We start from the raw sequence: 15,296 nt of genomic DNA, 5'->3' as shown, positions 1-15,296 counted from the left end.
CTTGCAGGACTTAAGTGGTTCAATTAAAATAATTCCTAAGAGACGTGAGTCTCTTGAATGCACCGAGTAGAGAATAACGCACTTTATTGAACGTGACGCCCGTGGGCAGGACCTCTCTTTGCACAGCAGTGAAGCCCTTTTGTGCCACGGTGGGGCTGCCCAGACATACCTGAGCTGGTTTTTAACCAGCTGGCTCAGGCGCTGCCAGAAGAGCTCAGCATGGGCTGTGCACAAACCCTGCACGAGAATTTGCAGAAGCGAAGCCGGTGGCCGCAGCGTTAGCAGAGCCTTGGCTGGACTCAGGCTGGCTGGGGTCGGTCGGGACTGATGTGCTCGCTTCAGCAGGACCCTACCCACAGACAGCCGCTCTCTGTTGTCGGCTCCGGAGCCAGTCGCTGCACCCATGCGAGAGCCAGCAGCAGTTACCAAGTCAATCCGAAAGCTGCTAGTTCTGGCTACTGGTCCGGCTTTGCTGTCAGGATGCCGCAGGACCAGACAGCTCGGAGTCTAGACTGCAAGGGTGTTTAGCATCTAATATCTTTGGCTGTAGGACCACAGAAATCTCGTTTCTTTAGGAAGAGGCTCAGGAATAGCACTTTTCCCTCCCTGCCAGCTGGATCACATTCGTGGCATCTTTGAGAAACAAGAGCATTACCTTCGCAGCTGAATATCTAATGCAATAGGCAACTTTTTCAGGCTTTTTCTGGATCTGCACACTATATAAACTGTTCTCAAATCCCTTAGACACCTAAATGAAGCCAGCTCTAACCTTGGTTGATAAAGCATGAGCAGCTGCACAGTAGGATTTTCTGAAGTTATCTGTACAGAGGAATATGGCTGTGTGTCTTGCTCAACTCTGCTGAGAGTTTCGTCAATATTAGCTCATGAAAGGTTACTGTGTGAAAACAACAGGATAAATCAAGTAAAACTATCAAGAGTGGGAGAAGATGCTATTTATCTACTACCATGTTAAATTGAAAGAGGGAAAGATGGGTTGAAATGAAAAATATTCCTCTTTTTTTTTTTTTTTAACCATAGAGTTTCCCCCTTTCTTTCCTGCCCTATATTTCCTAAATAAAGGAGGAAGTGATAAAACTGTCTTTACTCTTGCTTCTTTAGTTTATGGAGACTACAACAGCCAAATCAAAAGCCAAAATGTTTTTAAGACACTCCTTTTATCTTCTTTTATTGAAACACATAAAACTAAAAGGTAGTGAAGGCCATCTATGAAATGTCTGTCTTTTCACCTTTTTTGCTAAGCATATCAGAGGAAAAACAAAAAAATCTTATCAGCCCTAGGTAAAAAAACATGATCAAACAGGGCAATTGCTTTGTCTTTCAGGTACAGACACAAATACATGGATAGGTTTATATAGAAATACATATACAGTAACCAAAACCTCAAATTCAAATACACCTGAGCTTTGGGGAAGTTTGTATATTCATTCAATCTTTGTGGCTTGGGCTCATCTGTAACAGAAATATTTGCAAATAGACAGAATACTTCCTCTTTAATCTTATCTAGCGATCTGTCTGTTTGTCTGGGTTTTTCCTAGAGATGGCCTCAGATCCTGATATCTGAGGGCTGCACAGCTAAATTAAGGCGAGATCATACCGAACTTCACAGAGGCATTTCTTTTCTCTTGTTTAACACGAACATTTGTCTCATTTTAATTCATTGGGATGAAAGACAGCGCAGCCACGTAGCCTGGCTCAGCCACTGCCAGCCCTGTGCTTAGCCCACCTTTGGGAAAATACCTTCTTTTGACTGATGGATATTTGCTCTATGGGCAGACTGTGGCTGAGATGAACAAAATGGCTTTGCCAAGAGCTCTGAGCCGTCTTTCCTGGGGCTCTTCCAGGGTGCTGAGCGCATCCCAACCTTTGGTTCCTATCTCTGGTGCCTCCGCTGGGCCAGGCAGCATCCGAGGGTACCTCACCAGCTGCTCTTTGGGTCACACATCTCAGAGGGGCGAGTCCTGGATTCATGCCCAAGAGCTCTTTGCCCATCCACAAAGAGGATTGTTCGAGGTTTCACGCCCTCAATGCCACCTCTAGGCAAGCCACTGCAACTTGGCAATGGGAAAAAGATGGTGAAATACCGGGACCTATCCGCATGTGCCTGCCTAATTGCTGTAAATTTATGCCCTTGAAGAACCCCAGGCACCACTGGCAAATAAAACAGATAGACTTCAGTTAAGCACCGCGCTGCCTTCGGTTCGGCTCTCTCGGAGGACAAGAGGTTGATGAGGCTGTTTTGTAGCTGTTCAGATCAAACAGTGCTTAGACAACTACCCTGCATTGTATCTTGAACAATTTATCATGGCCCTTACCTGCATTGGTAATTACAATTACCCCTGAGATTTAGTGCACTGGGAAGGGCTCCAAATTCAACAGAGCCAAGCCATGCAGCACGGATGGAGAGAAATAGGAAAAATTTTCAGAGTTTTATTGTGTTATTTCCTGTCTGTGTGTCCCCACATTGCTCAGAGGGGTTTTGTCACCTCCCTGAGCATTTTATCATGGGTAACTTCTCACCACTTCAGATTCTCCTCATTCTCTGTGTGAGACCTCACCGATTCCTACCAGAGCTTGTGTGGTTAACGGGTGAGAGGAGGGGAGCAAGCACATCTGAAAGGAATGCAAGAAATATAAACAATTTTATTAACAAGACCACAAAACTATTTTTTAATATATGCAGCCATTTACAAGGAAGAAATAAACAAACAAACAGAAAAACCCACTGGAAGACGTGGTCGGTGTGAGAGAACACAGTGAACTGGCACAGATGGTACGGGCAGGGTTGGGTAGGGTCCCTTTCCTCCACCCTACCTCCACCGTGGGCTGTCCCCAGCCAACGCCAGCCCCTATGAGCAGGGTGAGCCGGTGCCGAGCTTGGCACTAAGGAGGTGGGGTGCCACGCGCATCCTGCTGCGGTGCCAGCGATGATGCCAGCTGCGTCAGGGCTCGGGCGATGACGGAGAGATGGCTGTTCATCGTCCGCAGCTCTGCCAGGATGTCGCTCACATTTGCTGATGCCTGCTCGGAGCTTGGGGGCATGGCGTGGGCAGCTGGCGGTGAGGAAGCAGCTCCTGGAGCCCTGTCTCCCATGGGTGCTGCCTGGGGATTTCCATCATGGGAAGGGTGTGGCGGTGTGCTGCTGCAGCGCTTCATGCCTTCCAGGGAGCCCGTTCTTATGGGCGGCTGGTCTTCCTCCTTCCCTCGCATGGTGGCGAGTGTTGCAGAAGCGAGGAAGGGCAGCCAGTTGATGAGATGGGTGGCACTGCCGGGTGGGACTACCGGCAAATAAAGTCCAGGGTGCAGGGATGGAGTAGAAGCAGGTGGTGCAGGAAGAGAAGGGAGTCCAGGGTGAACAGTGGCAGCAGAAGTTGATGTTGATGGTGGAATAGGAGGTGGTTTAGGATGTAAGGCTGCAACACAAGCAGGTAACGGTGGTGAAAATGATGCAGTACCAGTGTCAGAGGAAGAGGAGGGTGATGCTGGAGCTGTGAAAGGTCCAGGTTCTTCAGAGGTTGGTGGTGAAGTGGCAGCGGGTGGAGCATCAGGCGTGCAAGGTTCTGAGTCTGCAAAGAAGACACATCATGAGCTTTGATTCACACGTGTACTTACATACGTGGGCTGTTGCTTCAGTAGGACTAGGCCTTTTTCACTCAAGGGGGAATTTCATCAGCTGGTAGTGATGCTCTTAGTAGACCAATTAGAAAGGAACAGACATACTCAAAGACAAAAGCCTACTGTAGGTAAACATGCAACTTAACATTATGAATCTAATTTATCCTTCCACTCTCATTCTTCATAAAGCCTGCGAACAAGCCTTAACATTTTTCTGGTTGATGTCTCATAGGTATGCACTAGTTGGTGAATTACCTACTGTTTTCCTGGCCAGTCATGTAACGATGGCAATGTCCTAACTGACTCAGATCTCCCATGGAGATGTGAGGCTGGATGGCTGCTGCCAGAGCCAAAGTTAATTACTGCTTCATAGAGGGTCCCAGTTCTCAGCATTCTCATTTGAACAGCATCAGTAAGAGCTAGTTGGTGGCTTAAAGTCTTCAATAATTTTAATTTTTGTGTGAAAGTATGACAGAGTTCACACAAACTTAGACATAGATGCTTGCCTGTAGACATTCAGCAGCTTCAGCTATGAAAATCAACAAAGAAGAAACTCAGAAAGAAATTGTTGACACTGTACATCCCAGCTGGAAAGCTATGCCACCTTGCAAGCAGTTCAGTGGACCTCATCCAATGTCCACTGAAGTCATTAGAAACATGCTTGCTTGGACTGAGCTCAACATATTCAGTGTAGGATGATAGAGCAGCCTCGGGAATATGCAAAGACTTGGAGAGCCACGCTATGGTCCAAGGTGCTCTACCCACTGTGCTCAGTTGGTAAATACTGTACGGTAAGGATGATCCTATTTTTACAATCATTCTGAAAGCCAGAAATGTAATAGGAAATGTTAGCCTTTCAACAGCCTCAAAGATCTGCGTAAGTGGAATTACTATACCATGCCACTGATCTTTATTTTAGCGTTGGGAACACATTATACAGAAGGTGGTGAGATGCTACAGGAATGGTCAGTGTAAGACAGATGGATTTTAAAACTACTTCTGCTGCAATTAAGTGCAAATTTTAAGGCACTGCTGTGGATACAAAGACACAAATTAATAGATTTATCTAGGTTAAGACAACCTAGAGAAAGCCAAGTACTGAGGTGTTAACACCATACTATTATTATTTCTGGCATCTAAAAAATCTGATGTGAGAAATCCATTTTCATTACTGGCTGGTTTGGTATTCCAGCTAGCAAACTGAAACTGCCAGTCAAAAGCAAATGACGGCTTTTCCTTGTCATTTCTAACACCAAACCAATTGGATGTGCAGCCTACAAAAGTCCATCTTTATTCCACATGGGACCACCATGTTTTCCCTGACAAAACACGTTTGTTGGAGGGAATTATGACACAAAATTCAGCATGCCCTTAAGTCCCTGAGATTTTTATGGAAAGTTACTGCAAGTTCCTTGAAACAGCTTCCTTCCCTTGTGTACTGGCTTTGCTCCCAACACGGAGTCCCTGCCTACAGAGGCGCTCGATTCCTGTTCACTAGAGGTGGGCTGAGGATGCTGGATGTTGGGTTTCCAAAGTGTTATTGATTGGGTTTTGTTTTTTCAAAACAAAACCAAAAATAAAGCACAGGTTAAGTCCAGGTTCCATTTTCATCCAAGCCACCAAAGTTTGCAAAGGGTGAGATGAAAGGTTCAGGTTTGGCTCAACCATATTGTTAACCAGAACAGTATTTAATGGTCCATATATAGCATGGCTAATCCCTGTCCACGCTGGCCAAACAAACCAAATTAGGTGTAATGTTGTGCCACATATTGGAGAGCGGAGGAAGCTCAACAAACCTTGAGGTAATCTGCTGTAGCACTGTGACAAATAACTGTCACAAATAATTATTCTTAAGTGGTTAAAGAATAATTGGGGTTAAATTACAAGGAGTAGTAACTAACATAGACAAAAATAGAGACAAAAATCTGGTCTCCAAAGGCGCTTCTTTTAGCTGTAATCTTTCCAAACAGCATGGCTTCCCTATCAGAAGCCACAGCTTTGTCATCCCCCTAATCCCCCCTTAAGATTTATTTATGCCATGCAGCCTTTTAAACACATCTTGCTCAGCTTGATCAGGCTCCCATACTTCCATCTAAGAAATTCCACATGGGCGTCTGAGCACCCGTGCAGAGAGCCCAGCGTTTCCAGGACATGTGGAAGCTGTTGCACCACTCAGATCAACGGCCGGGTCTGTGCACAGCTGACGCGGTGCAGTCTGCACTCCCAGAGCGATTGCTTGTCTGGATGGGGTCTGACCCAGCTGCTCAACATCCAAAGACCCAAACCGATGATGAAAACTGCAGAATCTCAGCATTGCTGAGGTTGGAAGGGACCTCTGGAGACTGTCTAGTCGCAAGCCCTGCTCCAAGCAGTGTCAGCTAGGGTCAATATTTTTTCTCCATGCACAAAATTGCTAGGGCATGTTTGAGAAAGCCCAAGAATATGGAAGTCCTAATCACATTGAGGAATGGAGCTAGCTACTCCAGTTGCTTATCATATATAACAGAATTATTCTATTTGTTTCCTTCCTCTCTAATTTTGTTTGTTTTATCTGAATGTTGCAAGTCATCACAACTCTAGTGTTTGCTTTTTTCACTTTTTTGTACAGCCCCAGCAGAAAGACAGTCTTCATAACTGGAGCATCCAGATTCACACTCATTCCAGGAGGTGTTAGATCTGCATCTATACAGAGCTGTAGCTAAGTGGGGATGGATGGATGCCTGCAGAGAAGAGAGATGTTGAAGACAAGGTGCTCAGACAAGTACAGTGAACTTCTCTAAATATATCAACCCACCTGTGCATGGTCTTTCAGCATCCTCCAGTACACCCAGTCTACAGAAGATGGGTAGGCACTATAGCATACTCCCACATGCAAAGACTGTTCAAGGCAGGCTTGTAGCTTAGAAGAGAAGTTATTTCACCAGTGAGGGAAGGTAATCCAAGACTCAGAAAAATTGGGTTGGGATCCACTTCATCTAAACAACTGAACCGTAAGTGTCTAGTGAAGAAATTCCATGAAAGCACCTGCATTTTTTATGTTGAATATTGAGAGAAAGCCCCCAAAGGGAAGGCTTAGTAGATACATAGGTTGTATCTCTCTGAACAGCCTCAGAGTCACTTACTTCTTTCTACCGAGTGCATAGAGAGCTTGGCCTCACCCTTCAGGAGGAGTTGTTTACTGAGATGGGATTCAGGTCACCTTTAGCTTTAGCAGTCTACAGTATAAATGTCTACATCTTATCTAATTCCCTAGCCTTTCTTCACAGTCAGTGGACTAAATAGGTCTAGCATCACCTCTTTATTGCTGCAATGAGAAATATTTGTCCCCGTGTCTTTGCTGGGAATAATGTAGGATAACTAACTCAGGTGTGGATGCCATGCACTGAAAATGCCTACGTTTCAAAAGAGAACTCCTACACCAGGTGTATGAAAATAAGATGGTTACGCAGCTTAGAAACAGTGGATGTCTGACATGCACCACCCTTCTGATCTACTACGGATCTCCCAAACAGAAAGCAGTTACACATCTTTGTGTTACCTAATTGCAAGTAACAGGGAATACTTCTGCACTGCCACCTCTGGGAGGACCTTGGGGTGTTAAAAACTCACAGGACTGTAAATAGGCCAGGTGACAGAGTAATGAGAGAGAGCAGGGGAGCACCTCCAGTAGAAGATTTCCTGGTACTTGTCCTACCCATGATGATGGATGTTACCAAAAGATTAATGGGCTGCCCTGTGAGAATGGGGAAACTAAAGTTATTTTAAATGCATTCATCTGTATGAGAAGAGCATGCATTTAACTTTTCAGGCAGTCTTGGCTATCTTAGCTGCTTTTGTTTGACTACTGATTTTATCTGCCTTGCAGCCAAATTGCTGCAAACTCTGATTTCTTAGTCTTTTGTCAGCTAACAAGGGAAAGGTCTGTGAAGGAGAAACCTTGAGGGAAAAGCAGGGGCATGACTTTCCACTGGTGAGCACACTGCATGGGATTCAGCTCATCTAACACTAGCTGTTTAGTTGGCATCTAGTGCAAGGCAGTCATCCCAGCTCCAGCTGAGAAAGAAGCACCTCTGGGGACAAGCCATCCCAAGCTATCAGGTTCCTGAGAAGGGTGGGAGAATCATGGTCTGGATTGTCACTCCCCTTCCAGCACTTCTTGTAGGACTAAGTCAATGATCTTAGGTGGGCTGACTAACTTCTAAATGGCTGAAGCTGGGTGAGATGGATTCCTCACTTTATATACAGATGCAGCAAGTAATTTCCTATCAAATCAGAATAGTAGACATGTAGTGCTGCCTCTGTGTTCCCGTGGAAGACATAAACCCATGGAAATAAGGTTTAAGGTGCAAGAGAGTAGAGACTTAGGCCCCTAGAGTGCTCCAAGAAACAAGCTGGTGGTTCAGAAGGTGATAATCTAAGTGAGCCAGCACTGAACACACAACCTATTTCAATGATAAGGTTATTAAGATGTTGAAATGAGTCATGCAGTCCCTTCGATGACACAGTAGCCTGCAAGAGGCCTTTGTGCACTGTCCTTTCTGCTCAGGTTTATGAAGTTCCTCTAAAGCTAGCAGCGTCTGCATGTGTGCATGTGAGACTGAGTGCGTGCACGCACTCCCACTTTGTTTTGCAGCTGCTTCCCAAGAAAGTCTAAATATACACCTGCCTCCTCTTTCTGGTAAGAAGTGAAACTGAAGTCCTAACAGCTTGTGGTAAATGAAAGTCCAATGGCAATGTTTGCGCAAGCGAGGGCGGTACGGCTTTTGCACGGACGAAGTCCATCTTTGGGATCTGAATCTGAAGCCATCCCTCCTGTGCTGCTGAGGTTTGATTCAGACACAGAGCGGCATTGCTTCCCACTGCTGGTCTGCAGTCACGCTCAGAAGGGCTTCGAGCTGTAAATCAAGTTTAGAAGGGAGAGAGACTACCGGACACTACGTTAGACAAGGTCCGAACAAAAACATCAGTGTGAGCACTCCAGGATCAGTGTTTGCATATGTGTGGTTTCAGAAACTGAATTTGGTTCTAGATATTGTCTAGCATCTTTTCTTTTTAGAAAGCTAAACTGGCTCTAAACATTCATGTGCTTTTGGGTGAGCGGTTTGGAAATGCATACAAAATTCATAAAAGCATTAGGTAAGCTTATTTTTAATTATTTTTTTAGATAAAGCAAATCACATTTATATCCTAGGAATCCACTCCTCTGCATACATGGAAATATCCCAAAATATTGTATATACCAAAGTATTGCAATCTTTAATGACAACAGTGATTTCATGTAATTAAATATGCCCACTCAAGATCGGGGGTCTTGTATGAAATATTATTTTGAAAAAACACATTAATGGATCACAGTGTTCACAATCAGCCCTTTTCCTCTAGTTTTCAAATTCAATCTCACCTGTCACTGCCACAATAAAAGACAAAAAAAAAAAAAAAAGGAATTTTGGAAATAATTGTAGATTACCAGAACTATGCTGTAATAGGACATGTGGCAAAGTCTGTCCAAGAGTCCCAGACATTTCACAAAAAATACCCCAACTCTGTCTCTGTGCTGTCAAATTAAAAACCTATTGGCTGAGTCACTTCAGCAAGACTCCTTCTTTTGACGTCCTGCATTTTAAGCAACCTAATAGCAATCCACGAGCTACTCTACAGATTTTAATTTGCTTACGAGTTTTTATGACTTCATAAAGCCATGCATCTCTTTGGAAATTTTTTTTTTTTTTTTAAATTGTTGTCTGTTTTGTGGTCTGTTTCTCTTCTTTCAGGTACAATACACCAGGCCTAGCTGGACTGGGCTTTATGTGACTAATCACATTATGACTCCTGTGGAGTTGTGCTCTTTCAAAATTTCTTGAGTAATAGTCTGTTATGAATACATACTTATTCCCATGTCATGCGAACAAATTTGTTCTCACAGTTTGTCATGGACCATCTGCTTTTTCATCTTTGTCCCTGGCTTAATTTCAGTGAGATTTTATTCACTTCCTGACAAAATGTGCTTTTTTACATTCATTTGGGACAAGATTTTCCAAGAACCTGAGGTCCTTCTTTGACACCTATGGGACAAAGCCAGACTTTTCGAAGAGCTCAGCAGCTCCTGTTATTTTCGCAAGAGTCCCTGAGGATGCCCTGACATCTCAGCGTGGAGAGGGAACGGGAAAAGAGGAGGTAGGCACGTTGGAGAGGTAATACTGTTGGGCAGCAGGCAATTCCTCATGACAATATTCATTGCCTAACACATTTTTCCCACTGTGCTCAAAGCGCTGCACAGACGAGTCTCACACTGGCTGCACTTTATGGGGGCCAGACTGAAACACATGAAATATGAAATGCCTTGACAGAAGTCCACAATGGAGCCAGGAGCAAAGGCCGCTTTCATCTTCCCCATCAACCGACATTGCCAATGCAGCCCTCTGATAGCTCCTTTACCCTACCCCTCAATTAATGCATCTTCTTAAATTGGGGAAGCCTTTTTTTTCCTTCCCCTTTGCAGCACAGAAATAAGGCACAGCACAAAAATCTGTTGTGTTTAAGGAGACTGCTAGCCCAGCCCTCCCCGTAGCCATGGAAGGACATCTTCTCTTCTCCACCCATATGCGGTCCCCTTCTCAGAAACTTAATAAGGATGGAGAAGTGGCTGGAGAGAGCATTTAAGTCCTCTGAAACAAAAATAAGACTGACAGCTACTTCCAGATACCCAAAAAGAAACAGTAAGAGGAAGAAAGCATTATAATTGATCAGACCACTTTGTCCATTTAGTCTTCTATTTTGCCTCTGTCAATAGTCAGTAAGTGCTGCCTCAAAGGAAGCTATCAAAAAACCTTCAGTAACAGTTATGCCATCATCTGCTGTAGGAAATTTTCTCGACATTCCATTAATGAATCAGGTTTCTGGCCCAGGACAGATGTTTCCACTGTCTACGATCACCTTTTATACAATGCAGGCCAACAAATTTGATCTAAGATCAGGTTCAAAACAGACTGCATCTGTATGGACTGCAACTGGAAGTAGAGCTGGTGCTTGATTACCTCTATGAATCTAGCCATTAGCTACAACAAAAGGTTTTTCCTGTCTTGAAGCAGATCGCCTTTCAAACACGTTAAATTCTTCTGAGAGTCTTGTTTTCTTTCCTTAATGAGTACTATTGTGTTTCTAAATGTCCTTATTATGTTCTTATTAGCCCTGTAAACATCCCATCCATTTTTTAAATTATTTTTATTTTTCCAGTTTCTTTTTTTCTTTTTACTTTTTTTTTCTTTTTTTTTTTTTCTTGTTCCTGTGCAAGGTTTTGGTCTTAATTAACTCCTATAGCAATGAGTTTCTCAGGTTAGTTTTGCATTGTGTGAGGAAGTTTTTCCATTTACACAGCAGATTTTTGATACTAATCAGCCAGATAGCATTTTCTCTGAAACCACCTGAGTATCTACTCTGCACCTTTCTCAATAGCACTTCCTGCCACACGTGGCCATAGAATAAACCCGTGATTGCATGAAATTCAGCAGGTACTAAGAGATGCAAAAGAGAAGACCTAGGATGTATATCTTACGCCTTTAGCTCAAAGTTGGAGGCAACCAGGAACATTATAGAAACAAATCCTGAAGTTCCAGACGTTTGGGTCTTTTTTTTCCTTGCTGGTTTGAGATTAGTTCAATTTCTTTGTATATACGCTCTAGAGATTTCAAAACAGATTCAGATGTTAATAAACCAAATGCAGTTATATTAACCTTTTCCAGGAAAAATATGAGACACACCATGCAATCTTATGGTTTTAGTAGCCAGTGAGTCAAGTCTGGAAATTTAGTACACATGAGTCAATGAGATTTCAGGTTCCTACAGAAGGTCCAGCAAGGACATTGTTCAGCCAGCAGTGGACAGACCTCTGTTGCCTACACTGCATGGCTCTTGGGCTGATTAATGAAACAAACTGCATCCCGGCTGGGTTACCTCTGCCAGGTTATGCTTTAGATGGAATTATCCCTCTCAAAGGCTTGTCACACCGGTGGTCCCCACTAAAACACAGTACCTATATCTTTTCCTGGGTATATACTATCTGACTGCCCCAGCACAAGGCTTCTGTTAAGCATTAGAGTCTACATAAGAATTTTATACCATACCAGACCGATGGTCCATCAGTCCTTATCTCATACCGATTCTCAAACTCTGGAAACTCAGTACTTAAATGGAAGAGATGATGAAAAAGAGTGCGGGAAGTCTCTTGTCTGATCTTAAGCAGAACCACGGCTGTTGACCCTCCTTGGTGAGCAACATTTGGGTGAAAGAGGGAGAGGCTGAGTAGGAGGCCATGATCAGACAAAGCACAAGAGAGTGTCTCTGCAAGATTAGCTTGGCTATTTCACTGCCTAAAAATCTGCAGCCCAAAACCTGCTTGTCAAGCTAAAAGTGGACACTTTGGCTGTACAATAAAGAGCCCCTAGGTGATCTGAAGATGACAAGGGAATGATCTTGACTTAAGTATGCAAGAAAAGTAGGAACTAACTCATGTAATTCATGAAATTTTCATATATTTCCCAGTATGTTTCATCCCCAGACGGATGGTGCCAGTTTTAGGAAAATAATCTTGTAATGAAAATCCCCTGAAACTGCACAGCCTGAGGTGCTTTTTTCTTGTCTTCATATGCTGAGGAATGGTATAGGCTGTATCTTTCCTACAGAGTTAATCTGGGTAGGAGACAGCCATATCTGAACACCTGAGTTATGCCAGTCTGGACATGAATTATTTCCCTGAATGACCCTACTGCATCTTTGCTCTTTGTGAACTTTCTCAAGTGTGTCGGGAGAGCCAGAGGGGAGGAGGCATATCTCGTAATATTTTTTTATTTAGATACCCTGGGATTCTTTCCCAATCTCTTCTGTCAGATGTGGGGGAACTTGTTTACTCCAAGGAAAGGCTTTCGGGAAAGTCCTGAAAGATTCAACTCACTCGTGATCAAATCTGGGCCCTCACTGCAAAGTGGGTGAGTGCCAGCCCATGGCCAGATGGGACCCAGGCTGCTTATCCCCTGCTCGGGGCTCCTGGCCTGAGCTGAAACCACCTCCCAAGCCTGCAAGAAGTTCTTAATAAATGCAGAGTGGGTGCCTTGGAGATGTACCTTTAGTCCTATCTTTCATTTCAACTGCTAGATATGCCCAGGCAATCGTGGCAGACATCATGGAAATGCTGTCTTCACAAAGACATTTTGTCTCCAATAACATTTTCATTTTACACCCAAGTCTAGCCGGAGGTGAATTCTTTTGTTTAATGAAGAGCCACAGCTCCTTTGGAACAAAATGTTCTCCTGTAAGCTGGGTGAGCCGCTGGTTTTATTGAAGAACAGTCCTGCAGACCAAGACAATGCTGTACTTCACTACCCTTTTTGAATTACCACTCTGTCATTTCCCAGAGGAACATGATCGGCCGACCACTAAACTCTGTTTTAAGATCTTATGCCCGATCTAAATGAGACAGAATGAAGCCCTGGAGAGATTTCAACCCTTGCTTTGTTGAAACAACATTGCTTTGTTTGGAATGTATTTGCCTTTGTACTGGGGAATGAAAATGTAACCCAGTGCCCAGTTTTGAAATATATAAATACAGCGCTTTTGGTAATGTAGCATATATAAAGAGATCCATAGCATATGCTTTTTCTTACACAGCCCTTTTTCTTGGAGATCTTCAATCAGTTTTGAAACCTTCAAGCCTTGCGCCTTGTGACAGCTCGGTAAAGGAGGAACCTATCATTTTTGTGCTACAGGCTGGCACGGTGACCCAGTTAGGAAATCAGCAGCAGACTTGAAATGAAACCCAGACCTGTGTTTGCAACATTAAACTCAGCCTTCCCCTACGTCCAGTTTGATTACACTAGCCAGTAGCCACCCAAATGTACATGACACCCACTCACAGCTCCAGTCACTGGGCACCACCGCTTGGCTCCCAGGTCTTCTCTGTGCTTAACTTTAATACCCTTAGATTATGATCTGAATTGATCTAAGGATATGATCCAGATCATTTCGCCATATGATTGAATCCAACTATATGACAACAGTTGGACAACTGAGACAGTTGGACCTTTTCCTACCCCTTCTCACAAATTCACTGTTGCTTCAATGCACCTCGGGGCAGAGATTTCATTAAGCCAGGCCCTTGCTTTACCATTAACTGTGTATGGCACAACACCTTTACCAGCTGTGTACCAGCAGTCAGAGAATTTCGGGTGTGATGTGCATGACAAGGATGGAGGAACAGCACTAGGAGCTCCCCGGTCCCTCGTTCCTCCACCTACCCACCCTTCCGTGTCCTCCTGAAGAATTAACTGGAGGAGACGTTCACCCACTCAGAGAGCAAACACACACGTCAGTCCTGCACAGAGGCACTTTTGTGTCTCCGTCTGAGTCGGTGGCCTTTGATCACCACAGGTACCAACTCCCGTCTGATATTTTAGGCTGTGCAGGGTGGGCTTGGATGCTCGCTGGGTGGAGGGAGACACCTCGTCAGGGCAGGAAGGAATGATTCAGCCACTCCTCGCTCCGAGTCAATATTTACTCAGAGGCTCTGGGTTTGGGGGAGGGATGGTCTCTCTCCAGGGTCACATTCCTACCCTCCTGAGCGAGGTAGCTGGAGCCGCCAGCCCAAGAGGGTGCTACCAGCCTTCTCCTGGGAGTATGCCCTCTTTTTTTAGGCTGCATTTTGGATGCAAACTGGCACGCCGTGGCTGCGTCTCTTTTTCTTGTTTTTTTTCTAATTGTAGTCTGGAGTTTTCCTTAATGGGACAGAGAAGTCTTTGAGAGTGGAAATGTGCTCTTCTCTTTGTTTCTGGTAAGACATAACACTGGCCTCGTGGGACCGCACTCCAACAGGGATATTTTAGTTCTGCCTGGCTCAACTTCTTGCTGGCCCGCGGTCTGATTGCTATTTGTCACTGGGACTGCAAGCGCTGGGGAACAGAGACTGCCCTCACTACGGCTGCTCTAGTAGACTGGAGCCCCGAATTTGGCTGGGCTTCCCAAGCTTTTCCACGAGGCAAATAGTAAGACTAATTTCAGCTGGACACAGTATTCCTTGCTTACATTCCTAAAGGGACGTGTTGTGCTGCTCTTGCCTTGTTCTACACGTTAAATGTATTGCTAGGTTTCACCCTGAGGGTTGTTGTGTCTTGCTGGTGGGTGATTATATTCCCCTGTTTGAAAGCTTGAAGATGAAAGAGCACTTTGAGATCCCTTTTGATAGATGGAGATACCCTCTGGCTGAGCCCCCGATATGATTTTGTGAAGGTGTTGAGTACGTCCCACCCTACAGACCTTGGTCTCATATATACTGGTGTAAAACAGGAATAATAATTCCATTAGCATCAGTGTCATGACGCCAGCATAATCATGGGAGGAGAAGAAATAGGCCTGCAAGGATTTTTTTTTTTTTTTTTTGGTTTTGGGGGGGAACCATGCTGACTGTAAAACCACAGCAAAATTATTTTTAAATGAGAAAAATTTCTTCAAGACAGATCAGCCCCTTAAAAAGAGAGACAAATGGAATGAACTGCTGCAGTTCAGAAAGTCCTGTGGTATTTGGGAAATAGGGCAGTTTGCTGCAAAGAGAGGAGTAAATAGTCAAAGCCAGGAGAGTTGCAAAAAGAGAAAGACCCAGAAAATGAAGTTGCTTATGA

At 44.3% G+C, this 15,296-nt stretch overlaps 1 protein-coding gene across 2 annotated transcripts in view; it reads right to left on the bottom strand.

Moving 5' to 3' along the window:
- Nucleotides 1-2,641: 2,641 nt before the first annotated feature.
- The window catches only part of RUNX2 (RUNX family transcription factor 2), a 221,860-nt gene continuing 209,205 nt past the window's right edge, over nucleotides 2,642-15,296 (bottom strand). For both annotated transcript variants that reach the window (XM_075750440.1, XM_075750438.1), the window contains one exon: nucleotides 2,642-3,584. In XM_075750440.1, coding sequence (XP_075606555.1) covers nucleotides 2,902-3,584 — 683 coding nt within the window. In that variant the 3' untranslated portion in view covers nucleotides 2,642-2,901. The remainder of the gene's footprint in view (nucleotides 3,585-15,296) is intronic.

The sequence above is a fragment of the Balearica regulorum genome, chromosome 3 (genome assembly GCF_011004875.1).
Source record: "Balearica regulorum gibbericeps isolate bBalReg1 chromosome 3, bBalReg1.pri, whole genome shotgun sequence".
Lineage (NCBI taxonomy): Eukaryota > Metazoa > Chordata > Aves > Gruiformes > Gruidae > Balearica > Balearica regulorum.
The sequence above is the reverse complement of the archived record's forward strand: the minus strand, read 5'-3'. Positions and strand labels throughout refer to the sequence as shown.